The sequence below is a fragment of the Rhipicephalus sanguineus genome, chromosome 1 (assembly GCF_013339695.2).
Source record: "Rhipicephalus sanguineus isolate Rsan-2018 chromosome 1, BIME_Rsan_1.4, whole genome shotgun sequence".
Taxonomy (NCBI): Eukaryota; Metazoa; Arthropoda; class Arachnida; order Ixodida; family Ixodidae; genus Rhipicephalus; species Rhipicephalus sanguineus.
In genome coordinates this window covers 117,876,073-117,901,349 of record NC_051176.1, presented here as the reverse complement: position 1 = coordinate 117,901,349, position 25,277 = coordinate 117,876,073, and the positions used below count along the sequence as shown (strand labels likewise).

Sequence of the window (25,277 nt, the reverse complement as noted above, 5' to 3'; positions counted from 1 at the left end):
GTTTGATTCTGATAGCTTCAGATTAACTGGAGTTTGAATTATCAGAAGCCCACTGTAAAATGAATCTGTCAAATATCTTGTACACTTCTCTTAGTAGGTGCACATGCTTTATATACCTCCTTTTTTTTTGTACAGTAAAAGCTCGTTAATTCGAACTCTGTTAATTCAAACTCGGTTAATTCGAACTTACAGTTAATTTGAACTGACGCCCTGGTCCCGGCACAGCCCTGTGTATTTTTATGGGGGAAAACTCCCGGTAATTCGAATGTGTCGGTATCTACAACGGTTAATTCAAACTGGGAGCCCCTGGTTTTCATTGCTCCTCGCAGAAGTCTGCCCAAAGTGATCACAGTGTGTTTCAAAACCAAACCAAACCAAATTTACTAGAGATGCAAAACAACGAAACAGCAGCATTTCTCAGCAGATGAGCAGCAGCGCTGGAGCTCTTGGGCAAGCTGCAAGCGATGCTCATGGAGTCGTGACAGAAGAAACGCAAGCAAATGCGAATTACTGATGGCTTTCAATTTTGATTGTGTTAACTCTGCCATGTAAATAAATGTTTTGGAGCATAAATAGCGTCATATATTTCACATCAAGGCTCACTGCTCACATGAATGCATGTCGGTGCTTGTTTCTGACGTGTTGCTGACTGATCAATTACCTGTTCGCTGTTAGAGCTCCAGGAGCTTCATTTACAAAATCATCAGCCACAAACGTGTAGTAGCACCTAGTTCGCGATAACGAGTTCAGAGGTGGCTTCTTTAAGTTCTGCCCGCCCTATGTGGTGCGATGTCTGTTCAGTCTAGCGCCCGCCTGCTAATTCGATCTCCGCCTAATTCGAACAATTTTATAGTCCCCTTCGAGTTCGAATTAATGAGCTTTTACTGTAATTCATGGTATGGTTTGTTGCTTATGTAGAAAAGTACGTTCACTGGCACTACTGCTTTCTGGATTAAAGTGTCGTGCCATGTGAAATGGTTAGCTAGGGCTCGAATTGTCTGCAGTATGAGCAGTGCACCATTAATGGTAAGCAAAGTTATGTGTGCACTCACCCTTTCTGAGACTGAAGCTAAAGACGAAGAATTGTTAGTAATGACGCATTCGCTATGACAACCGGTGATGGGCTGTTGTCATCTTAAAGGGAGACTAAAGGCAAATAACATCTTATGTCTGAGTGAAAGCTCAATGTATGACGTCTGAAACGGCTATATTATCAATAGCAGTGCCTTACTTACCGAGAAATTAAGCTAAATGTATTACACGACGTGCGCCAGGAGTGGAACATTTTGGAAATGATCCCGATGACGTGAGAGCATCCAACTACAATTAATCACTAGTAATCAAACTAGCTGCAATAAAAAAAGAACCTTCCATGCATCAAGAGATGTAATAACATGCTGCTTGTTCGTTTGTTTGATACACGGAAAAAAGAATTTCTTTGACGTTGCCATAGGGAACGGCGCGCATGGTTCAAAGGTTCCGCTTTCGCCGAACTGCGCTTCACCCGGCGCCCTGCTTCACTCACGCAGTCGCGTCTCAGTGGTAGTTTCGGTTTTGCGTACTGCCACGTGTGTTTCGCACGTTCATGAAAGTCGCACTGACAAAAAGCTCGACGAAATGCCGCATGTATGTGATGTTGCCGGATGCCTGAATGGTGCACGCCGCCAGTGCACGCCGCCGCGTAGTAAAGGCAGGCAACGTTGGGCACGGCAACAGTGACGTCAGAAAGACCGCTTTCAGGCGGGTCATTTGAAGTCGCCAACGCGATGCGGACCACTAAAACATGATTTTATTTCAAAATGAGCACTTCCTTGGCACAAAAGTAGCACTATGAGTTTTCTGGACCGCTATTTCAACAATCAACATCGACTTAACATTTGCCTTTAGTGTCCCTTTAATGGTGGAAGAAATGGATGGATGGACAAAGTAAGCCAAGTGTTGAGCTTTGAACTCCAATTGCAGTGAAGTGCACACTGCTGTGTGAGCAGTTTTCATTATGGTGCTCATGCTGTCATTCATTATCTTCCATTTGGTTACTGCTGACTTACCTTTTTGCAGCATGCATTCTTGCGTTTAGAGCTTTTAAGAATTCTTCTGTTACTTTTGCTCCATTCCCTCTTTGTGTTTCTCGTGTATTCATTTTTGTTTATTTTTTTCTCTGTCGCATCATCCGATCCTATTTTTCTAACCCCTTTTACCATACTGCTATGCAGGGTATATGTAAAACCCAATTTTACATTTAGTTAACCTCTCTGTCTTTCCTCTCCTTTCTTTGCTGGTCATTGGATCAAATCTCGGCTGCAGTGGCCGCATTTCGATGGAGGCAAAATGCTAGAGCCCTGTGTGCTTAGATTTAGGTGCACGTTAAAGAACCCCAGGTGATCAAAATTTCCAGAGCCCTCCACTACGGCGTCGGTCATAATCACATCATGGTTTTGGGACGTAAAACACCCAACATTTATCATTACTCTCTTTCTTTTTATTGCTACTTATTGTTTTTATTCACATCTTAAGCGGGTCCTGAGCCACTTTTTCAAATAACCATCGACGGGTCCTGAACCACTTTTTCAAATAACCATGACCTTAGTACCAGTGTTCATGGCATGACGAACCAATTGCCGCAAAAATGACTCGAATCCGTCAACGAGCGGAGTTACAGGGATTTGTCGTACACTTTAAGCACTATCTCTTTTCTCTCGTCTTGATGAGCGTGGTGGAAGCTCCACAGGGAGGGAGGCATGGTGGGGGGAAAGAAGTTAAGCTGGCATGCATTGTGACCTTGAGTGTGTGTGACGATACGTGATCGCTCTTTCCCATTGATTCCTGTGCATGCTAGTGTGGCTACCCTGTATGGTTAGCAGACTATGGAATGCGGTGCTGGCACGTGGCAGCACACCGTGGCAAGAGGCTCATCTGATCCAAACGCCGTTCTTGATTTATGTCAGCTGTTAGCCAATAGCATACTACCTGTTGTTTGTTGCAGACAGCAGGTGCCGGCAGCTCCGAAGAGAGTGAGCAAAGGCATCTGTGAAAATGGTAACTTCATGCGCCACTTCCAAGCTCTCTTTGCTGCACATGACTGCAAGATTTGGCTGAGCTGTTCACAGTAGTGACTGCTTTCCATGGGATGCGTTTTTTCACCAAGCCCGGGGTGTGGTTCATGACCCCTTTAATAACAAGTCCAGCTTTTGAGAAAGAAAAACAAATATACTTTCAAGAACTATAAAAAAAACACTAACACACCTGCATCCATATTTTAATTCTGTCAGAACATGCACTAGTTCTCTTAGAAGATGTTTTTAGCAATGAGTATTTTAACCAAACTGGAAAAGAAGGTTTTGTTCCTTTTATTCCTTTCATTTCCTCTTTTTTCTGAATGTTACCTTGTGGCTGGAGCATCATAGTAACAGTTGCCTTTGTGCCATAAAACCCAACATAACTAACTATATTAATGTTCTCTGAGTGAAAGCACTGTCAATATCATAGAAACTTTGAAGTGTTTGCATTTGAGGTAATTTAACAAAACTTTGCTAACAACTCCAATTATCTCACATTAGGTACCTTGCAACTGTTGCTGCTGACAGGACATTGAAAATCTGGGATGTCAGGACATTCAAGACACTGCAAGCCTACAAACTTCAAGCTGGTCCAGGCCATGTCACTTTCAGTCAAAAAGAGATGGTTGCCTTATCACTTGGAAGCTATGTGGAGGTACACCTGTTTTATAGGCTTTTGTAGTCTGTTAATTATAGTATAAATGTGTGTTGTGAAAGGAAATTCTGCCGATTGGAATTGTGCCATAACAATTCCAATTTTTCCATTGCTGTAGACTCTTGATAATTCAAAATTTTGGTTGATTCAAACATATTTAAAATTTTTGGTTGGCCCGCTATGTTTTATATTTTTTGGCCCGTTATGTTTTATTTTTTATATTCCGCAGAACTGATTTGCAATATACAGGTTGTTCAAAATTAAGCTTTATAGTTTTCTTAAAGTTCAGCACTGGGAGGTACATGAAAACCACCTTTGCTGATAAGTTTTTCTTTCCATGGGGACACAAAGTGAGACAATAATTATCAGTGTTGTCAGCCAACTAATTAACTAAGAACTAAGATTGAATAATTAACTTTTTGATGAGTGCAGCAAGCGGGCATGTTTGTATTGAAAAGTTGGAGGCAGTCTCGTTTATACACAGTTCCACTTGGAAGAATTATTCTAGCATGTCTGTGCCCCAAGATATCCTGCTGCAAAGTTTAATTGCAGTTTGCATGATTACGCATGCAAAGCAGTGAGCACTGGGGCAAAGCTCCTCCCCGATGTGCCGCAGCAGTTGCGTGCGGTGTTTAATCTAACAACGGGTCGAAGGCATAGGCAACGATAATGGTTACCCTTTTGCTACCGGCTGGTGATAGCAAGCATACCCAAAGACCAAAGCTCTATTGTGTGTTTCTGGCATCCTCTTGTACACTCTTTGGGTTCTTGTGTCAACTTTGCTTACAGCTTCCAATAACGTTGGGTCCCCTATCTTTAAAACTCCCTAGCCTTGAAACCTCCCTATGGTGTCTGATTAGCTGTTGGTAGGTTTTAGACGTTAAACCCCATAATTTACTTTTGTTGACTAGCTACTGAAACATAAAACTATTTCTTTAGACTAAAAGCAGCCCATTTCCTTGGAAGTGGCAAGCTCATGCAGGGAGCGTTGAGAGAACTTGTTGTTTTGGCTGGACTGTGGTCTCCATGGTATTCAGGTATACAAAGACTGCTGCCGCAGAACAGTCAGTTCTCCCTACCTGCGCCACAAGGCCCCTGGCACAGTGTCTTCATTGGAGTTCTGTCCTTATGAAGATGTGCTTGGGATCGGACACCAGAGAGGCTTCACCAGCATCCTTGTTCCAGGCATGTTTTTACTACCCTCATTTCTTACAGTACTTTGATGATGACCTTCACCTTCATGCGTGAAGTTACTGAGCTCCATTTATGTTGGATCAATCTGCGCGTAAATACGAAGACCTAAACTTTTGCTTTGCACAATACCATGCATTGCTACACTGAAAATACCCTTGGTGCATTCATACTTTCTTTTCACATCATATAGACCTTTTCACAGACGGCCCCTTGGCGCCGCCATAATCCTCGCTGGGCTGTGCTAAATAGGCGCGACCCCCCAAAAATGCACTCATCCTTGGTATCCCGCGCGCAGCCCAGCATGGCGGCGTTTTTTTTCTCTCCTGTGAAAAGGTCTATAGTGTCATCAAAGATAGACAAATAGTAAACTTGAGGTTCAAAGAAAAAAGTGATTTGGTCGAATGATTTCCTGTCGAATAGTTCAATTAGCATGTATCACATATTATAAAGAAAAATTTGCGTTTTTGCTATGACCCAACTATTTTAAATAGCACAATATCTTTAAGCATTATAACTAGGCTTGTGTGAATGCAACTTATATGGTTTGAAGCGAACTGGAATTAGATATAATAATAAGTAATTAATAGTAATTAGGTATGCTACACTTTACACTCAGTGCCTCAAAACAACAGTTCCAGTGAGCTGGAAAAATGCCAACATTATACATATACGCAAGAAAGGAGACATAAAAGACTTAAAGAATTATGGGCTGATCAGCTTACTTTCAATGATATACAAATTATTTACAAATGTAATTTCAAACAGGATAAGAGAAACGCCTTACTTCACCCAACCTAGAGAACAAGCGGGTTTCTGGAAAGGCTAGTCTATGATGGATCACATTCATGTGATCAATCAGGTAATCATGTGATCAATCAGCTAATGGAGAAAGCTGCTGAATACAACAAACCCCTTTATTTAGCTTTAATAGACTACAAGAAGGCACTCGGATTGGTAGAGATGCCAGCAGCCTTAAAAGCACTAAGTTGACAAGGAGTACCTAAAACCTGTCAATACCTTAGCCAACATCTACAAAGACTCCACAACTACCTTGCTTCTCCACCAAAAAAGCGATAAAATTACGATAAAAAAAGGAGTCAGACAAGGAGATACAATATCCCCAATGTTGTTCACTGCGTGCTTGGAAAAAGTGTTTAAACAGCTACACTGGGAAGGCGCAGGAATCGAAGTTAATGGAGAATGTCTCAGCAACCTACAATTTGCAGATGACATAGTACTCTTCAGTAACGATGGCAACAAATTGCAAAAAATTATTGAGGAATTAAACCGAGAAAGTATTAAAGAAGGCCTAAAAGTTAATATGATGAAGACAATGGTAATGCTGAATAGCCTGCCGAGAGAGAGAGAGTTCGTGATTAGAAACCATACATTGGAGTGTATACAAGAACATGTATACCTAGGACGACTACTAACACGAGAGCCTAATCACGAAAAAGAAATTCAGAGAAGAATAAGAATGGGCTGGAACGCATTCTGCAGGCACTTTGAAATAATGTCAGGGATTCTGCCACTGCCATTAAAGTGAAAAGTATACAATCACTGTTTACTGCCAGTTCTAACATATGTGGTGAAATATGGAAGATAACAAAGCAGATAGTGAAAAAGCTGAGGACCACGCAGCGTGCAATGGAACAAAAAATGATATGAGTAATATTAAGAGATCGGAGGACAGCAGAATGGGTCAGGGAACAAACAGGGTAGCGATACCCTAGCTGACATCAAGCAAAAGAAATGGACCTGGGCTGGCCACGTAATGCGTAGGACAGACAGCACCTCGACTTTAGCTCAAAATTTTCAGTATATTTTAAGCTGGCAATATGCAAGAAAATACGGTACCTTCGTATGCAACCAAATGCATTAGTTAGCAACAGTTCTATGCAAGAAATAATGTGTCGCTGCAACGAAGTTTTTTGTGTGTCTCGTCAGTTTCGTTGTTGAGGGGTTTTACTGGTATATATTACAAATGCCTTTGGCTTTGGGCTCCTGTATTGAATACATTGGTGGTCGTGATCGAGGGACATTGTATTCATATTTGTGATGCTCTTTAATGGCGATTCAGGCGTATTGGTGCTAGTGCATGAATATTTTGTGCAATGTTGCATGTGCTTTCTTGCATGGCTCCAGCCTTTGTTGAGAACAGATGTTCTATGCGCATTCTTGCTCACTGAGGAGACAGTAACGGCACATGCCTCAATGCTGGCTTTGCTGTTTTAGAAACGCGGTGTTCAGTGAAACTTGTTTGCAGCCGATCAAAGTGGTTTCGATGGATGGCGGTACCTTTCAGCTGTGGCAACATTAGCCTTAAGACTTACAATTTCACCCATCTGCAATTTACTTGGTCATCACCATGAGCATAATCCAATAATATTCTGTGCATTATGTGTTCATTGGCCTTCAAAGATTTTGTTTAAGTCCAGACTGATTGTCTGGTTACCTCATGACTACACAAAATAGCAATAGTGCAGTCATGGTGGAACTGAACAGCTCTCCTTTCGAGCACTTGTTGTGTCTTCCCCTCAAAAAGAAAAAAAAATGATATCTTGGCATATATATGAGCGCTAATTATGCAGTCATTTCGGAAATGTAGCAGTTGACTTCTTGGCACAATTTGATGTGATTCGTACAGCAGTTAGATTACTGTAATAAATTTTTTCCCGTTTGTTCTTTGGATTGTTTTCAGGCTCTGGAGAGCCGAACTTTGATGCACTTGAAAGCAACCCATACATGACGAAGCAGCAACGAAGAGAAATGGAAGTGAAGGCTCTGCTAGAAAAGGTATGTTTGTTTTTCTCTCGATATACTAAATCGTTCCTTAACTGCAATATTTTAGTAATCTCTGGGCTCATTGGGAAAAACTTGGGTGATTGTCACTGGTGAAATCTGCCATACTAAATATGCCAATGGTTTTAGGTGCAGCCAGAGCTCATCTGCTTGGATCCCAAGCGTCTTGGCAAGGTGAACGTAGAAAGGATGCAAGAGAAAGTGGATGAAGCCAACAAAAAATTGGTATGTAAAGATTATTCAAAGGCGGCTTCTTTTCAGTATATTGGTTTGTCCCTCCTGTAACTGGCTGAAAGCAGATTAGCTTAACCGTGCTTCCCTTCTCTTTAAGGGAGGCAGCTGTGCAACAGCTGCGCCTGTTGCACCAATTCGATAGAATTCCTTATTTTTGTGCCAAACTGAGCCAAAACCGTGAGTTGAAATTGCACCGCACTGTGCCGAAATGCCTGAACCAGCCACAAAATTTTTTCAGGTGCGCTAATTTTAGCAAGAAATGGAGGCCACGTTGGCCACCTGCAGTTTGGGCGTCATTACCATCCAATCCTATCCAGATGCACAGACCCTAAACCTAACCCACCTTTAAAGAAAACAAAAAAGGACAGCTGTTCTAAAATTTCCTGGTGTTGTCCTATCGCATGCAGAATGCTTTTTAAGCCACTTTTGCCGCAGTACACCAGTGCTGTGCAGAAAAGTGTACTAAGATTGGGAAGGGGCTACTAGTACTAGCTGTCATGGGAGGCAGCACACTTTGTTCTGTAATTACACATGTGTGCACGCGGCGTATAGTCGCTCATGTCTAAAGAAATTACTGGCAATCATTCAGAGCTGTGCACGATGTTTCTGCGGCCCTGAGAAACAATAAAACAAGAACGTACGCCAGTTTTCTTTTTTCGCCACTCCCGCTTGTTCCTGCTTTACGAATCTCCAGAATTTCAAGGTCGCCAGGTCCGTGTCGGCATTTGCAGCATCTGTCAAATGATTTGACTGGTGCTGCAAATGTTGATGTGGACTTCGTCATTCTTTGCACTGTGGGTGGTTCAACACACTGCTTTTATTGAAATAGCAGTGCCCACGTGCACTGTGCACAAGTTAGCTGATGTTGAATGGTTCGTACATATTTTTGTTTTCTTTTCTAAAAATAAGCCTTCTTTGTTATACTGCTTCAAATTTGGGATTTCGTGCTAAAAAATTTGTCTTTTTCCGTAAGCTGCTCCAAATTTGAATTCTTCTCCAAAAGCGGCATTGTGCCGCTCCAAAAAATTGCTTCAAATCCTATTTCAGCTGTTGCATCTCTGGGGGAGTCAGTCATAAAGCTAACATTACTTATTTGTTGACCTGCACAGATCAGTTTCTTTAGCCAATTCTAACTTTCGTATCTTAAATAGGTCAAGTAGTTCCCAAGATAATTGTTAATCACATTCTATTGTTTGCTGAAACAATAAAAATATATCTGCTAAATACAGTGTTTTTATTAACAATGTATGGATGCTAGAATTCATGAGGAGTGCAATGCTGCAAGCAAATTTGAAATGAACAATTATTTCTTAACTTACAGCACGATGAAGCCCGGTGTTTGCACATAAGTAACAAAGAATGTATCAAATGAAAAGTAAAAAAATATTGGAGCCATAAATGACAAGTTTACTCTTGGCATTGCCTACCCTGCCTATTTTTTCCGCATAATTGCGGCAAAAAGAAATCATAGCTCTAGCTGTCCTAGGTCCAAATATATTGATGCAGCAAACAAGTGGCCAAAAGGGTTGTTCTGAGAAGAAGAATGAAAAAATGGTTAAACATTTATGTAGTCTTATGTTGTGAAACATATGAACAAAAATAATGAGCAGTGAAGCAAGAAACATTCCAGATTAGTGCAAAAAATAGTTATGAATTCGGTCAATATATGCTTCAAGAAGTCAATTTCGTTTACGATTTTCGGCCTTCAAAGACCCATGTCCTCCTTATAGCCTCGTTCTGTCAGTGCCTTGATAAAATATACATATTCTATGTTTACCAACAGGGAACACCAGGAAAACCAAAGATCCTCAGGAAATTTAAACAGTCTGACCATTTTATCGGTTTCTTTCATGAAAAATTAACTAGCTTCTCATACTTTGTAACTGTGCCCCTGCAAGGGTGCTACTCCTAAAGGTTCCATGATCATTCTCGCTTCATCGGAAACATTCTTGCAGACAAAACATAACAGTTTTGGTAGTTGTAGTAAAAAAATTTACCCCAGTTCCACCCAGTGTGAAAACTGCATAAACAACGGAGCTGTGGTTCTCTTTTGTTTACCTTGTGATTATCGGAGCCGGAGGAATAAACTCTATTGATATGAAATGGGAGTTACGCCATCTATGGGTGTATATAGTATACCGAAGCAGTTATGCCATCTATGAGCGTATCTGGGAACTGGTTTTTGCGGGGCGAGTGTAGGCCCTGTTCACGCTCGAGCCGCACTTTCCCATTCTCATTGTGCGGCTACCGCTTTGTCCACAACTGAAGCAGTTACACCATCTGTGGGTGTATTTGGGAACCGGAGCATGACCAGTGCAGACACTCATCTATTGTTAGGCATTGGGTGAAGGGAATGGAGGAGAGAAATTAACAAGGTGTGTCTCAAAATATGGACGGCTCATGCAGCAAGGGTCTTATTTACACTCCATAATGATGGGTTTGCTTTAGCAAGCTTCATCACAACATGATTGTGTAATTCGTTGAAGCACATTAATAGAGAAAACTAATTGCTTTGCAGTGGGGCATACTACTACCTGGGGCCTCTACACTATCTCTTACTGCAAATTACCAATACGTATGTCCTACTACAGTAAGCTTTCGATAATTCAAATTCGAGGGGAGCAGGAGTTCTCATAAATATGACTCAGGACAACATACCAACTTGTGCTGTAATGTTTGTTTCTCAGGGCCACAGCAACGTCATAGACAGCTCTGAATGATTGCCAGTAAAGTTTTTAGACATCAGTGGTCATACTGGTACTCTTTATTATGCAGTGTGTGCACGTGTGTATAATTAAGGGACAAAATGTGCTGTGTCCCACGACAGCTAATAGCCCCTTCCAAATTTTAGTATGCTTTTCCGCATGACACCAGTGTAATGCGGCGAAAGTGACTTTAAGAAGCGTTTCGAACACGACGGATGAAGGCCAGACCGTCTTTGTTTTGTTTTTCCCCTCCTCAAACAACACGCATTTGTTAGTGCACACAATTTGGCAAGTTTTGCCATTTTAATTGGCTTTATTTGCAACTGTTAGTGATTTAAAAGCACAAATGTTGTTAGAAGCCACAAAGGCAGCAGGTCATTTCAGGCACGGACAAGAACAAAATATGAATGAACCGAATTCAGCAGTAGAGCTGTCTGAATTAAGCGGCTTTAAAATACTACATTGAAATCATTGCGGGACAACCAATAATTTCACATTTTTTTTAATTAGCCGAAAGTTTCAATTATCGAGTGTACTGTATTTTGCTATCTCATTATGTTTGAGTGCAATTTTATTTAAAGTGAGCAAAAGTTGCAATCATGCTGGCTTAATTACTATATTATATTTTTTGTTTCTGCAATCATTGAGGAGCAGTCACTGCTGCCGATGAGACCGTGCAAGGCACAAAAAGTGAAATTTGAACATGTTTGACAGCCAGATTTGATCATGGTACCTTCAACACAAAAGCCAGATTCTAATGAGTTAGTAATAAGCATTGTACCATAGTCACACGCCTGAGCAGACGGAATGTAACACCGATAAAAAATTTCCCGCATGCAAGCTAGTGCACATACTTGGCTTGTTTTTCACAATGCTGGCTGTTTCTTGGTGGTTGGCCTCATGCATATCCTAACTATTAATCACACCAGCATTGCAAGACTTCTTGTAGCAGCAGAGGCAACGCTCCTATCACCAGCAGGTGCTTCCTTGCGTACTGCGGCCCGTCTAATCGTTGCACCCATCTACATTTGGAACCCCATTTGTGGGGTCGCCCAGCGCAACGCTCAAACTCTCCATCGCTGCCAATGCTTTGCCATTGGTGAAAAAAGTGGCAGTTATAATCCTATCACATTGTCAGCAACTTAGTGATATTTTAGTGACAGCCTGAGATCTTTCACATGTTGCTCTACAAAGTATAGTTTGAAAATTGCCAGGTGCCAAGGCTTTCCGGATTGTAAAAAAAAAAAAAAATTATAAGAATGCTCTTAGGCTCCACATGCCACTTGCAGCGAGGTAGAAACTAGTAAATCATTAAGTGCTTTAACCAGTCATGAAGCTCCTTTATATGCAGTCTGAAGCATCTGCTCGAAATACTGCCGTTGGGGAAAATATTGCAAGGGGAAAAATTAAGTTCATCATATCTGTGTTTGCCATGGTGACCTGCACTTATGAATTCACTAGCACTTTCATTAGAAGTGTGGGAGCACTGTGTCTCCAGCTGTAGCTTCTAAAGCTTTCTGCAAACGTCTAACATATTGCTATATCAATATTTTTTCTCTCTATTTGCAGTGGGTGAAGCCAAGAACTATTGACTACACTCCCAAAGTTGGAAAGAAGTCTGCCAAAGTCAAGCAGGCACTGAAAGACCAGCACACAAAGGTAAGAGTCCATCACCTCTTGTTTCATGTTATGAAACAAAACTTTGAGAGCACATCTTATTGGGCCCTTATACTTTCTCTTTTTGCTCACAATGTGTGTGCCTACCACCATATGCACCTTCAGACAATGTTCATGCATACATCTAGCAAGCAGAGCTTCATGTCATACATTAGTGTGGTGTACAGCGTCTTCTTGCTGTGCAGGAACACGTGAAGCGGCTGCGGCAAGAGAAGAAGGCCGAGACGAGAAAATTGAAGGACAGGAGCTCAAGGGATGTCCTGGACCGCTTCAAGCCAAAATAATTTAATAGCTACACCATTTGTACAAATAAAATTTTTTATTGTATGTACACGCTGCTTACTTTCCTTTCTTTTGCTTTACCTTCGATAACAGCTCTTTACTCACATAGTGGACACCTTCATGTTGTGCTTGGTTTGTCTTCCTGCAAAGAGACAGGGTTCCTTTCTTTACTTATGGCCAAGCAAAATAAACTTGCAACTGCCCATGTGTATATGACAGTTTACCTTTGCCTCAGATTTCCTTGCCTTTTAGGCTTGAGACCCATCTTTGCATTCTGAAATAAAAAGAAAATGGCTAATGATCTCATATAAATTTAATGACCTCCTACCAAGCTCAGTAGAAGAGAGGATACACACCATAATTCTTTCTTCTCTTTCCTTCACTTTTTTCTCTTTTCTGTCATTAACGAGCTCCTTGTAATTCAAGTAGTTGTTCTTGGGGGGCTAAGGAAAAAGTGGGAAGGAAATAACTTGTTTCCATGAGCCTATGTCTACAGGCTCACCTTGGCTCCAAGCTGCACAGCAAGAGCAATCTTGGCTTCTTCTTGCTTGGGTTTGTCCAGGCCTTTTATACCAAACTTCAGCACATCATGTCTCGCTTTCTTGAAGCTTATTTCATTCACATTTTGCGGCATGTCACTGCAAGTGTGTTTTTCCTCAAGCTGCCGTTTCTTTACCTAAAGAAAAACGATTGAAAGAAAAACAGTGCATGTTAACTTTCGCCTGTTCTTGTGATGCATATAAATGTGTCCAAACCAAGAAAATGCCTCAAAATTATAAAATGAAAATATTGGTGTCTAACATATGTTGCATGCGAGGGATTGATACATCTGGTTGGACTTGCTCCAGAATATATGTGCATCAGAAAATGTGAGAGTGCTGTCCACACCAGTACTACATCAAGTAGCAGACTACATTTTGTTGTTTTTTTTGGCAGCAAGGACTTATGCCAGGTAAATTTTGAAAACTTGCTACGTGCTTTTCCAGGTACACTGCACATGCAATTGAAAGTTTTCATGTGGTATATTAAAAAGACACTAAAGCAAATACAGGTTGAAGTGCATTAAAATACTATACCAGGCAACTCGCAGCATTTGTTTTGTGCCAAGAAAATCCCTAATTTAAGAGGGCCAAATTTCAAGGGTCTGCATTTCCCTAGTACAATCTGAATTGCCGACCTGCCCCCTTGGGAGGAGATGTGACGTTATATGCACCATCCCAGCCCTTTACTGCCCCTCAGGCAGCGATACTGTTTTTGGCCTGAAATTGGAAAAGTAAGCCAACGACATCACACAGACGAGGCACCTTCTCTGACTTGCCATTAGAGTGAGTTTTGCAGTCGAGCAAAGCAGTGAAGCACTACACATTGTGCAAGTAAACATGGTTGCCATGACGTCTTTTCGCCTTTTGCTTTTGCATGAGGAGTTTGCAGCACCCAAAGGCATAGCCTTTGAAACTGGTGGCTGTAACTCGGAGGAAATCAAGTTTGTGCACTACCTATAGTCGGCTACAACATTATGAGTCTGCGGCATTTCCTCCTCAAGGGCGGATGCACACAATCCTGCAGTAATGGATGCGCACTCCAATCTGACTTAAAAGTCGGACGGCCGGGAACCCCACCTTCGGAGAACATTGCCAGGTGCATAAACATGACTATTTCTTTAGTCACGGGGGTGATCCACTGCTGCGCTTTGGTTATGTGGGCGGAGCCTCTCCAGATCTCTTAAGTTGCATCAGACTCCAGGTTAACATCAAAAAGATAATTTCTCTGACATTTGAATGGAAATGCAGTTAGCACTTTATGCCACCTTACACTGCACTGCAATTATCTTATTACGAGCAGGTGAGCACTAGTGACAGAATTATACTGTGGAGGTGCTACATCATCAGTATAGTACTATAATGTCTGGATGGACTCTACATTTGCTTTAATACCTGAATTATCAAAGTGCTGTTGATAATGCAAACGTTCTCAAGTAATTTATAAGTGTAGCCCAAAATGTTTGCTTTTTGGTGTACCTTTAAAGCTTCAACAAGTCTAACAACCAGATTTTATTGATTTTTGGTACCCAATGCGCTTTTCACACAATGTTATTAAAGTTATTTGCTTATTTCAAATGCTGCACTGTTTTTATTGTCAGCATCACATACCAACTAGCTTAACGGCAAACTCCTCTAAGAACGCTAGGCCTTTATGGGAACAAAACCTGATGCAGCTCCTAGAAATTAGTTGTAATGTCTTCAAAATAAAGAAGATTACAGTAGAGGGTCTTACCAAACTTTACCCAGGACCAATTATATTTTTGGCAGATAGCAACGTAAGTATCCTAGTGAGTGAGTGAATAAACTTTATTAAAAGTCTGGGCGAGGCGGGGGAAAAAGGGGATTGGTAATCTTTTTTTTTTGTTAGGTGTTTTCAGTAAATTCTAGGGGTGTGCGAATATTCGAAATTTCGAATAGTGTTTGCTATTCAATTCGCACTGGAATTTTACAATTCGAACTTCCCAAAAACAAATACAGTAAATGTCCGATTAAAAGTGACCCCTTCAGATTTTCCATATGCTTCACCTCATTACACTCTTGTACTGCGGCAAAGCTGCCTTTCAGGCTCCGTTACAGTCCAACCTTGCCAAGACAGTCAACGTGCGATTGAAAGTGGTCCCTAGATTTTTCAATATGCTTCACCTCATCATACCCCGGTATTGCGGCAAAGCTGCCTTTCAAGCTCCGTTACGGTCGAACTTTGCCAAGACACAGTCGACGTCCGATTGGATGTGGTCCCTAGATTTTCAATATGCTTCACTTCATCACAACCCGGTATTGCGGCAAAGCTGCCTTTCAAGCCCTGCTACGGTCCCAAATGTACTAACTCAAGAAAACGCTGGTTCCAACATGTAGATGAAATATGTGGCAGAGGTGGGGGCTCAATGCTGCTTTGGACCTGAAATTTGGGCAGGAAGTCCGAAAAATCGGAAGCCGAAGCTTTTTAGCATCCAAAATTTTAGATGTTTTTATAAATCGACGTCTACGAGGCAGATTTGGAACTCCGGACTTGAAGGGGGCACACCCTTGTCTGCCACATCAGTAGGCCTCCACAGAAGTTGGGAGGAGGAGAGGCTGAGGAAATGGCACCTTTGCCTATCACATGTTAAGTGTTGTCGGCAACACTTTGGTTGCACCAAATCAAATAGAATTCGGCCTCTACATTGCCTCATTCTTGATAAGACAACTATGAAACACCACCCCGCCAGTTCTTCATCAACCTAGCGACCTCATAAGAATACACTAAGGAATCCTCTCTCTTTTTTTTCTGCAATTTCGCTTCAAAGTATTCGAAAAATATTCTAGAAATGTTCGAAAAATATTCGATTCGCACTCACACTTCAATATTCGAATTCGCTTCGCACCCAAAATTTGGCTATTCGCACAGCTCTACTGAATTCACTTCTCTTATAAAAATTCGAATCCATGCTTTGTTTACATCCACACACAGAAAGAACTAAAATAGCAACCAGTGTTACAGTAACTTTAGAAGAATTCTCATCATCAATTTCCACATTGCAATATCCTTGATAGAGATGTATGCATGATTTTATTGAGAAATAAAAGGGAGGTAAAAAATAACAGACTGTGAGTGCTCTGCTAAACAAAATAAGTTGTATAATAAATGTCTGGCCATGACTACATGGACTGCGTCTTGTTCTAACTGGTAATCACAAGACTTTTATTACACAGCCGATATCATTTAGTAGGATGTACAGTATTTATTTCGCCTCCCATTAACTCTGCCATAAAATCATGCATAAGTGATCTCTGTAAAGATCTATGACATCCAAATTAATATGTACAAATTTACGGCAATAATAAGGCTGTTTGCTATTTTTATTGACCACGAAGGTAAAAGCAACATCTTTGTTGACGGCAAGAAAGGGAGAGATAGAAATAAGAATGTTGAAGTGACTATCTCTATTCATCTGCAAGTGTCAACGAGTTTTCATAGCCAGCAAAAAATACTTGGCTAGAACAGAAGTGAACAGCCATCATATGCAGTTTGATAAAAAATTTTTCTGGGATACAGTAATGCCCAGAATAATAAATTTTATCAAGTAACCTTGCATTAATTTTCTTGTGATGCTATGCTATGCCATCATCATTCACACCATTACTTATCTAAAACATAATAAAGCTGACCAAATCTGAAGGCAACCCTAATCCTTGACTCGGGGGTCTGGTTGTGGCACTCGCCCGTTAGTGTTGGTGTGCCCTGGTGTATTCCTTTGAGCACAAGGAGACATCGCCGGCATCACGTGTTCGACGCCTGAGCCCACTAGCCCTCTTCTAGTTCACTATACCACGGCACACTCGGAAGAGCAGCTGGTGACGTAAGCAGGCGACCTGACGCTGTGGGAGAAGTAAGAGCAGTGCACACAAACGTCTTTTCCACGGCTACAGTAAACTAGAAGAGGGGTCACGGGCTCACTGCACAGCAGCGGCAATAGGGGAGGTGAAGCCGCTGATGTTACCCTTGGTCACAGACGCTACATTGCTCTCGACAGTCGTGACACCTAGTGCAGCTAATGGGGAGACACGATGCAAAGGTACCAAGGGTGCTTGCACTGTTGCGCACCACGTGTCGTGTCTGTTGAGATCAATGTAGCGTCTGTGACCAACCAACGCCTGTGCCCAAGGAGACATCGGTGGCGTCATGCATTCGGTGCCAGTGAGTCCACTACCCCTCTTCTAGTTCACTGTACCGGGGCACACCCAGAAGAGCAACTGATGACGTAAGCAGGCACGCATTCTCATAGGGGGAAGGAAGGGCGAGGGGCCAGACACCTGGAGCAAGTGCACCCTACACGAGCCCTGTCCTGTGATGTACAGCCTCCAGCATACCTAATTACGAGTGACTGAGAGGCCATAGTGGCCAGATTTTCGGGCTAGAGGAGCCAAGCAGAGCTAAAATGCTTTTCAATGTTTTGTCAGCGATAGCGTACTAGCCTAGGAATTTCCTGATGTGCCAATATTGTTGTAAATTTTGAGTGTTCATTTTTGTGTGTCGTGGTGTGTTAGATAAAGTTTTGTTTGCAGTGCCACCACGGTGTCCCCCGACTCTTCCTCTCTCTCTCCCAACTCCATTCCGACATTGCAAGCGCTCCTGAGATACGTGACAGCTGGACGCCTTACAGCGGCAATAATCTGTGATACCGGCAGTAGTACGTCCAGGCGCACAAAGGAACACTAGCGCTGCTTTCGTGCGGCTGCATATACTACTGCCGGTCTCGCAGATTATCGCCGTCGCCGCTCATACTGCGTAAGGTCGATGCTCAAGTGATAGCTAAAAATGCTGGAGGCTGTACATGAGGCAAACGCTGTGTAACCTGGCGCACAAGAGAGCGTGCAGCAAGGAGGATATAACATGCCAGATGTTCATGGTCCTTTAGCATACTTTAAGTTATGACATACCTTAATGTCCACCCTATCATATATGACCCTTAGCTTAACCCATTTCACCTCTTTTATATATTTTTTTTAATTTTTACCAGGGTTTTCAATCAACTCGCACCGGCGCTTGACAGGATGGTCCAGAAGGTAGCAAAGAGTGTCACTCGGTACTCGTGCTACTGAAAAACTGCTGTGTGGTTATTTCGGCAATACCCTAATGGGTAAAATACTAAAACGAAACAAAAAAACTAGCTGCCCCACTTGAAGATGTTGAAATTACAAATTGGCAAGGGAGAGAGAACTGATGCGCGTGGGGGTCGAAGTTTCAATCAATATAATCAAGAAAGATATATGGTTCAGTGTGCACATAACATAACCAGTTCCTATCGTAATATGACGACACTGGTCGTGTTTTGTACAATACAAAAAAGAAAACGTGTGCACACTCAATGAATCAGCGGTACAGCAGCTTTTTTTTTCTCTCTCTCTCTCTCTCTCGCTTTTTATGGTGGTAAAGATGTGGCAGCAAAAGCAGATTTTTTTTTTTTTTTTTTGTAGACGACGGGGTTTTGGTGACCAAAAATGCTCTGCTACCTCTGTACCCCTCAAATGGCATTTTGATAGTTATGCGGCAAAGCAAACCTTGCGTTTGGTTGGATCTTTGAATACTATTGTCGGGGCCACTCGTCGATCTTCACACGATGGCTCTGGCTGGGCGTCGGCAGCTGGTTCGTTGCAAGCCTCGTCAAGGCCGAGCTCCAATCTCATGCGCTCTATCTCGGTAAGCTTCGTTGGTGCCGTGGTGCACTTTCTGCGCTGATCTGTTTTAGAGCGCCTCAACTTCTTGTGGTCATGCTTTAACGCGTCTGACCGGGTGGTTCCGTCCCCGTCATCCAGAAAACTGTCACCTGAAAAACAAAACGGTGCCTTCAAATAAGAGTCCGGACAGCAGTAGCCATGCTCTTTTACCGTAATCGCGCAGCTTCTTCAACAGTCTGCTCGATAATCCCATGACAGCGGTGATAACTATCGTTCACGAGAACGTTGTTGTCGACACGCACGTGGCAGAGCGTGCAGAGCGGCCAGCTGGGAACACAAACAAATGTGGATGCATGATGATGATGGCGAATTATATTTCCTCTGTTGGTAACACTGACGTTGGTAATATATGTGGCTGGATTGATAACTAGGCAAAAAAGAAACAAGAAGTTTGTGTTCGATTCAGAAAGGGAGCATGACATCACATTCTGGGCTGCATATTATAAAACTTTATGCGTGTTTCCTTGTCGCAGAAATAAAAAGTTATGTTTAGGAGTTACGTGACATCATAGTGTTTCATACAATAACAGTTATTGTAAAAAACTCTATGCGTGACATAATCGTCTTTCCTGTCCTCAAACCACAAGGCCTACATCAACAGTTGGGAAAATGCTGGTACCTTGTAAGAAACTTTATGGCTGGTACCTTTTACTGCTAGTTTCGGAGCCTTTACGCGTTAACTATAGCCTCGCCACGGCGGTGGTCGACCATCGCGGAGGCTACGAACGGCGTGGCTCTTGGGGGCGCTGCGGATTTTGGCTTCACGGGGCTTTACGAATCTGACATGAGCTCCTGTCGTAAATTTCTTTCTTGCTCCATGATTTGTGGTTGAAAGTTTGCGACTGTGGTCACATGAGTGACATGAGATCATGTGCTGCGCTTTGTTTACACGACGGTTCGTCTTCAGCATGATCTTCAGTGTTGTGGCCGTGCTCCCTATTCATGTTGGTTCTCCGTAATAGTGGACGCCTTAATCGGTAGGCACCTCAAATGGAACTTGTTCGTTAAGATTTCGTTGTGTTAAATTAAAATGGTGAACCAAGCTATTCGCCGGCAGATGTGAAGTCCCGGCCTACTTCAACGAACTTTGTCAACAATCAAAGAAGCAACTTAGCAGCGTGGGTCCAAAATGCATTCGTCAGGGTAAGTCGCGCAATTTTTGTTGTCCTGATCCTCACGTTAAAACTGATTCACGTGATTACTGATTTTATTTAGGCCGCGCCTATAGTGCCGGCATATTATCCCGGGAAAAAAAGTTACCGGCAGTTTTTCCCTATTGGATGCCCATTACCATGTGACTTATCTGCCGGCACATTTCCGGTGAGCCTGTCATGCCGGCAATACGTGTGCATGATTGTGCATGATGCCCGTGTCACTGCGGCACTTTGCCTGGCTTCAAGAGACGTTTCAACGCTATATGCATCGATGGTTTTCCACAAACGAGAGTACATTATTTTCCTGTTGCTCAGTGAAGGCCCTCTGCGCCCTTCGGGCGCGGAAAACTAATCGTGGCTTCGCCCTCGCTTCGCGAGTGCGGCCATTTCGCTGACGCTCAATGGCCGGTTGGCAGGGTCTCCGTCACGCGCTACTGGCCGCTGTCGCGGCCACGCGCTGTTTAACCCGCGCGCCTGCCCCTTCGGGGCAGGCGTACGGGCTGGTCAACTTGAGGAGTCAAAGGACGCCCGAGGCTGGCATCTCCGGTATCGCGAGGCCACCAATCCATCGTCAATTTGACTGTGACTGCAGGAAACGTGCACTTCTTGTGTTACCAAGTGGCAGCGACCAGAAAAAGAGCCACGTTCACGCGGAGCGCCGTTACCGACTACACGTGCGGACAGCCGATGGCGTACGATCAGACACACGGAACAAAAGGACAAAAGCTCGAAAGGGGCCGTCCCGCAGAGGTCACGTGGTCGCGGGTGGCCAATAGGAAAGAACTGCCGGTAACCCGTCGACCGATATAATTGACCGGCAGCCGGCAATATAGACACTACCTTTTATTTATGTAAGAAATTGTGGTTAAAAACAGTCTGTTGATTGTGTTACCCCCTTACAATCGGTTAGCGCACATGTTTTGCTTGTCGCTGTTGTATCGCGCTGTAATCCTCTAAGTAGTTCGAGACAAATTTCCGCACAGTATATTTATGTCGCTGCTCTTCTTTGTTTTCAGTGAAGTTGTGCGACTCGTATGGCATGTTTTCCTCTGCACATGTGCAAGCCACTTTTGCAAGTAGCTGACTTAGTTGGACGCAGCCCATTGTATATCAAAATTAAGATTTTACTTGTGTAAGTTTTTAAAAAGTGATCAAAAGAATGTAACATATTCAAGATAACTAAGGATTTTACATCAGTTAAAATGTATTAGTAGAATACTAAGTGGATCAGATCTCGCTGGGCAATCGCTTGGGATCACTTATGAATTCCAGTACGTCGGCGCCAACATCCCAGTGACTGTACGCGAGAGTTGAAAATATGAGCGGATAACACAAAATGTCAGGTACAGGCCAATTATGCGAAAGATTGTTTTGCACAGAATAGTAAAGGATGAACATGACCAAAAGAAGTGCTCTGTTGTTTTGTCCTTGTTAAAGAAAAATACCAAGTGGGGAATACATTTGTCTGTAAAAATTTAGAGGAACAAAGGGATACTTCAAGGTTACATGTTTTGATGGATGCCATCAGGCCTCCAAGAGGTCTGCACAAAAGCACTGTAAAATAGTAATTTAATAACTATATTGGAAATGAACATAAAAGAAGTCCTTGACAAGAACGAAAACATCCCTGAAGTGTTATGTATTATTTTGTTTCAGAGTGAACCAAAAGATTTTTTGTTTGTTTTTCATTCGGAAATGAAACCGGAACGCAACTTGTGCACTTAAATCCAAATTCTTCTTTTTGTACTGGTGGTACATGAAAGCCTTTGATTGTGTTTCACATCAATTACTAATGGAAAGCCCCCTCTAATAGAAAGAAATAGAATAGAAAAAAGGCATTGCTACAGTATCGTAGCCCAGAAAATGGGGAAGGAGTCTGCAATGAAAAGTTGTGGACTACACGAGTAGCCAAGTGTTAAAGGCCAACTCCGGCGATTTTTTGGCCATGTCAAAGTAATGGTGCTTTTATGTTCCTGAGACGTTCCTGTTACGGGCCCGATAGCAGAAATACTCGGCAAATTGGAGAATAATTTTAAATAAGCAAAAAAGCGCAACACCGAAACCCAACCGAGTGTACTGTCTACGTATGACATAGACGTTGTTACGAACGAACCGGAAGTCGTGCAAGGCATGCCGGTCACGCTGGCGCGGAGTATGAAAACTGTGACAGCCGGTACGACCAGCGAAGCGCCGGCCAAACCAACGCTGTCTGTCGCCTTGTGCACAGCAGACGCTCTCTGTAGCGGCCTAAGCGCCGAAGTTAGCGGTGCCCTCGGCTGCGTCACTTCCGCCACCTTGCCAATACTGACGTCACAGACGCAATGTTGCCAATAATTGTGGGAAGCCAGGAGGGCGTTTGCAGACAATCTTTAAAATTAATTTGCAAACAATCTGCGCATATCTCAGGCCTGTAATTTGGCATAAATGACGGAAACGTGCAAAGAAACGTACCCAGCGAATTTCACTGAGATCCATCGACCTCGAAAAATCGCCGGAGTTGGCCTTTAAGGGAGTACTGACACAAAATTTTGAAGGCAGGAAATACATGCGAGACAGATCTGTGTGGACACACATGCATTGTCTACAGAATATCAATGGCAAATATAGCCCAAGAGCATATTTAAAATTCATTTTAAAGTGTTTGCTGCACAACTGAGCGCAAGACAGCACACCTCGCGACACTGACATCGACTTGGTTTTAAGATAAGCAACCAACAACCACCTACATCACAAGTTTGTATTGCCTGCCATGCTCTTTTTATCTGTTGTCTGCCACAGCTGTCATCGCGGCACTCACATACACAGGTTGCCATGCACGGCAGTGTCTTGTGTGGTCACCTGGCCAGCTTTGCTTGCAAAAAAGCTAGCCTAGTCCTGTCTCTCTTGGCCCTCCCTGAAACGGAAGCTGCAACTGTGCGCTGCACAAACATCCCCAAAGTGTTAGCCGTTGCGCGCTCGAGCAAACAATGTTTCGAGCTTTGATAAGTGGGCTGTTAGCGTCTTATTGCAGCAACAAAAAAATCTAGGTGCAATATTTTTGTCACGATAGGCCTTTAAGAAATAAAGGAACAAAATATAATGAGATCATGCATTGAGAAAGAAGCATTGAGCAAGTAGACTGAAGAGCCCCGCCATGGGTGGTCCACGGTTATGGCGCTCGACTGCTGACCTGAAGGTTGCGGGATCGAACTCCGGCTGCGGCGGCTGCATTTTCGATAGAGGGGAAAATGTTTGAGGCTCGTGTGCTTAGATTTAGGTGCACGTTAAAGAACCCCAGGTGGTCGAAATTTCCGGAGCCCTCCACTACGACGTCTCTCATAATCATATCGTGGTTTTGGGATGTTAAACCCCAGATATTACAAGTAGACTGAAGAAGAAAAAGTAAAAATGTTTCAAAAAACATCAACGGAAGCTTCACTTATGACCGGCTGCTACATATGTGTGGAATCCCGTTTTTCTTGTACATACCATGCCCAATGCTTCCAGGTAATGAATGACTGGCATGCTGCCGGCGGCAAGTTATCTTTTCGTCCATTTTACTTTCTTCACATTTATGTCCTAATTACTACAAATAACATCCCCTATACTTTCTTTGGCATTATTGTCTGTTAGTTCTCATTAATATTTTCTGTAACAAAGAAAACCGAGGCCTAAAAGTCATCTTCTTTCCTTCATGCATGCTGTCAGTGTGACATACACCCTCAAAGAAGTTTATGCCCTTATGGGGCATATTTTCCCCTAATAAACCTTACATTTATTGGGTTATATGTTGTCCCCAAATAATAATTGTCATCCATCTTGGAAACTGTGCATGCTGCTCTGTGAATAAGAATGCTGTCATAATAAGTGGGTTGAGTTTGTGACATGAAAGTGCTGGGTGCACTGTATTATGTAGAAAAAGGTCACATAATTTAGATGGCTGTTACGGTTGGTAACAACCTTGCCATCTCCAACCTTTTGCGCAAAATTGTGTTGTTCAGCATTGTGTAACCTCTGGCAAAGACCAGGTGGTGCTATAAAGAGTGAACAAAAATTGAATGCTGGTGCACTAGCTCATTAATCAAGCTCAACAAGAGCACATCAGTTTTTCTGTCCAACATTAGCAAATCTGAGCTCATACAAGCAACTCACAAAAATTCATTTTGTGAATCGCTTTTACCTTGTATTCAGCAACTATAGCACTAGTTATTTAGTATCATTAGTTAGGCATCGCTAATATAAATGAACTTACTTGGTTCAAACACATTGAGCAAATAGCAGCTGGTACATCAACATTTTTTGGATATGACACAAAACATTGTGTCTACTATGAACCCTTTATTAATTTAATTTTGAATGAAGCTCCATTATTTGGAATCCTCAATAGATATACTTAAAAGTGTCCTGCAATCCTTTTTTTTTATTCCATGTCACCATACTTGCTTTGCATTCTCAGCAACCCAAAGATCTTGAAGCAGAAGGAATTTTGCTTTTTCTAAAATCCAAATTATCCACCACAGATAATTTATAATACAAACAAAATTAGAATTGCACTCATTTGAATTCTCGTTGCTTTGGACACCACATTTCACTCTTATCACATCATAGGGTGATGCCAGTAGCAGCAATGCATTAGCGTAAGTTGATTCACCACCCTTGGCTATTCAGTGCTTGAAATGACTGCAGGAAATAATGCTGTAGGTTTTTCTTTTTTCCTCCAGTATTCACATCATTATATGAACATCAATTGAACCTTACATTTTTGAGCAACAAATTGTGCCACTTATTGATGTCACGTCTGTTGAACCAAGTGCATTAAATTGTTGCGACATGATGTTGCTATCAGTTCAGCTGAACAGGTTTGTACAGGTGTGTTGCAGAGCCCCTTTAACACATTGAAAATATGTTAAAAATCGTGCATTGTGCTTTATCGCATCTAAGTACATGCACCAGGAAAGCATTATGCAGAATTATGTGTCTCTTGCACATGATATATTATAACCTTGCCACAGAATCCTCAGATTGGCTCTTTTGTAAACTGCACTTTGTATTATGGCTTCTAGTTCAAAGCACACTAGAGACACAGACAAGGGAAGTGGACAGGGCAGTGCTTATGCTCAGGGCCCTTATGTGCTTATGCTCAGGCTTATGCTGGCAGTGCTTATGCTCAGGGCCCATACAGCCCATAAGGGCTCAGGGCCTTTATGGGTTGTATGAATAATGATAATAAACTTGGATGACTACTAGCCTATGCTTTTGTGCTTGCTGTTTTCATTGTT

General features: G+C 42.4%; 3 protein-coding genes across 3 annotated transcripts in view; 2 read left to right on the top strand and 1 right to left on the bottom strand.

Moving 5' to 3' along the window:
• The window catches only part of LOC119396647 (WD repeat-containing protein 46), a 37,612-nt gene extending 24,958 nt beyond the window's left edge, over window positions 1-12,654 (top strand). The window contains exons 8-13 of the mRNA XM_037663940.2: window positions 3,558-3,711; window positions 4,749-4,896; window positions 7,607-7,701; window positions 7,837-7,932; window positions 12,216-12,305; window positions 12,509-12,654. Coding sequence (XP_037519868.1) covers window positions 3,558-3,711; window positions 4,749-4,896; window positions 7,607-7,701; window positions 7,837-7,932; window positions 12,216-12,305; window positions 12,509-12,607 — 682 coding nt within the window. The 3' untranslated portion in view covers window positions 12,608-12,654. The remainder of the gene's footprint in view (window positions 1-3,557; window positions 3,712-4,748; window positions 4,897-7,606; window positions 7,702-7,836; window positions 7,933-12,215; window positions 12,306-12,508) is intronic.
• Window positions 12,621-19,155, bottom strand: LOC119396657 (uncharacterized protein C1orf131). Its single transcript, XM_037663951.2, has 6 exons — window positions 19,016-19,155; window positions 18,689-18,954; window positions 13,108-13,281; window positions 12,962-13,048; window positions 12,830-12,879; window positions 12,621-12,747 (listed from the first exon to the last, which is right to left on the bottom strand). The coding sequence occupies exons 1-6, from the start codon at window positions 19,056-19,058 to the stop codon at window positions 12,663-12,665; spliced, it is 705 nt and encodes a 234-aa protein (XP_037519879.1). The 5' UTR covers window positions 19,059-19,155; the 3' UTR covers window positions 12,621-12,662.
• A 464-nt stretch (window positions 19,156-19,619) lies between these two features.
• The window catches only part of LOC119379039 (ribonuclease 3), a 183,722-nt gene continuing 178,064 nt past the window's right edge, over window positions 19,620-25,277 (top strand). The window contains exon 1 of the mRNA XM_037648182.2: window positions 19,620-20,008. Within this exon, the coding sequence (XP_037504110.1) occupies window positions 19,995-20,008 (14 nt within the window). The 5' untranslated portion in view covers window positions 19,620-19,994. The remainder of the gene's footprint in view (window positions 20,009-25,277) is intronic.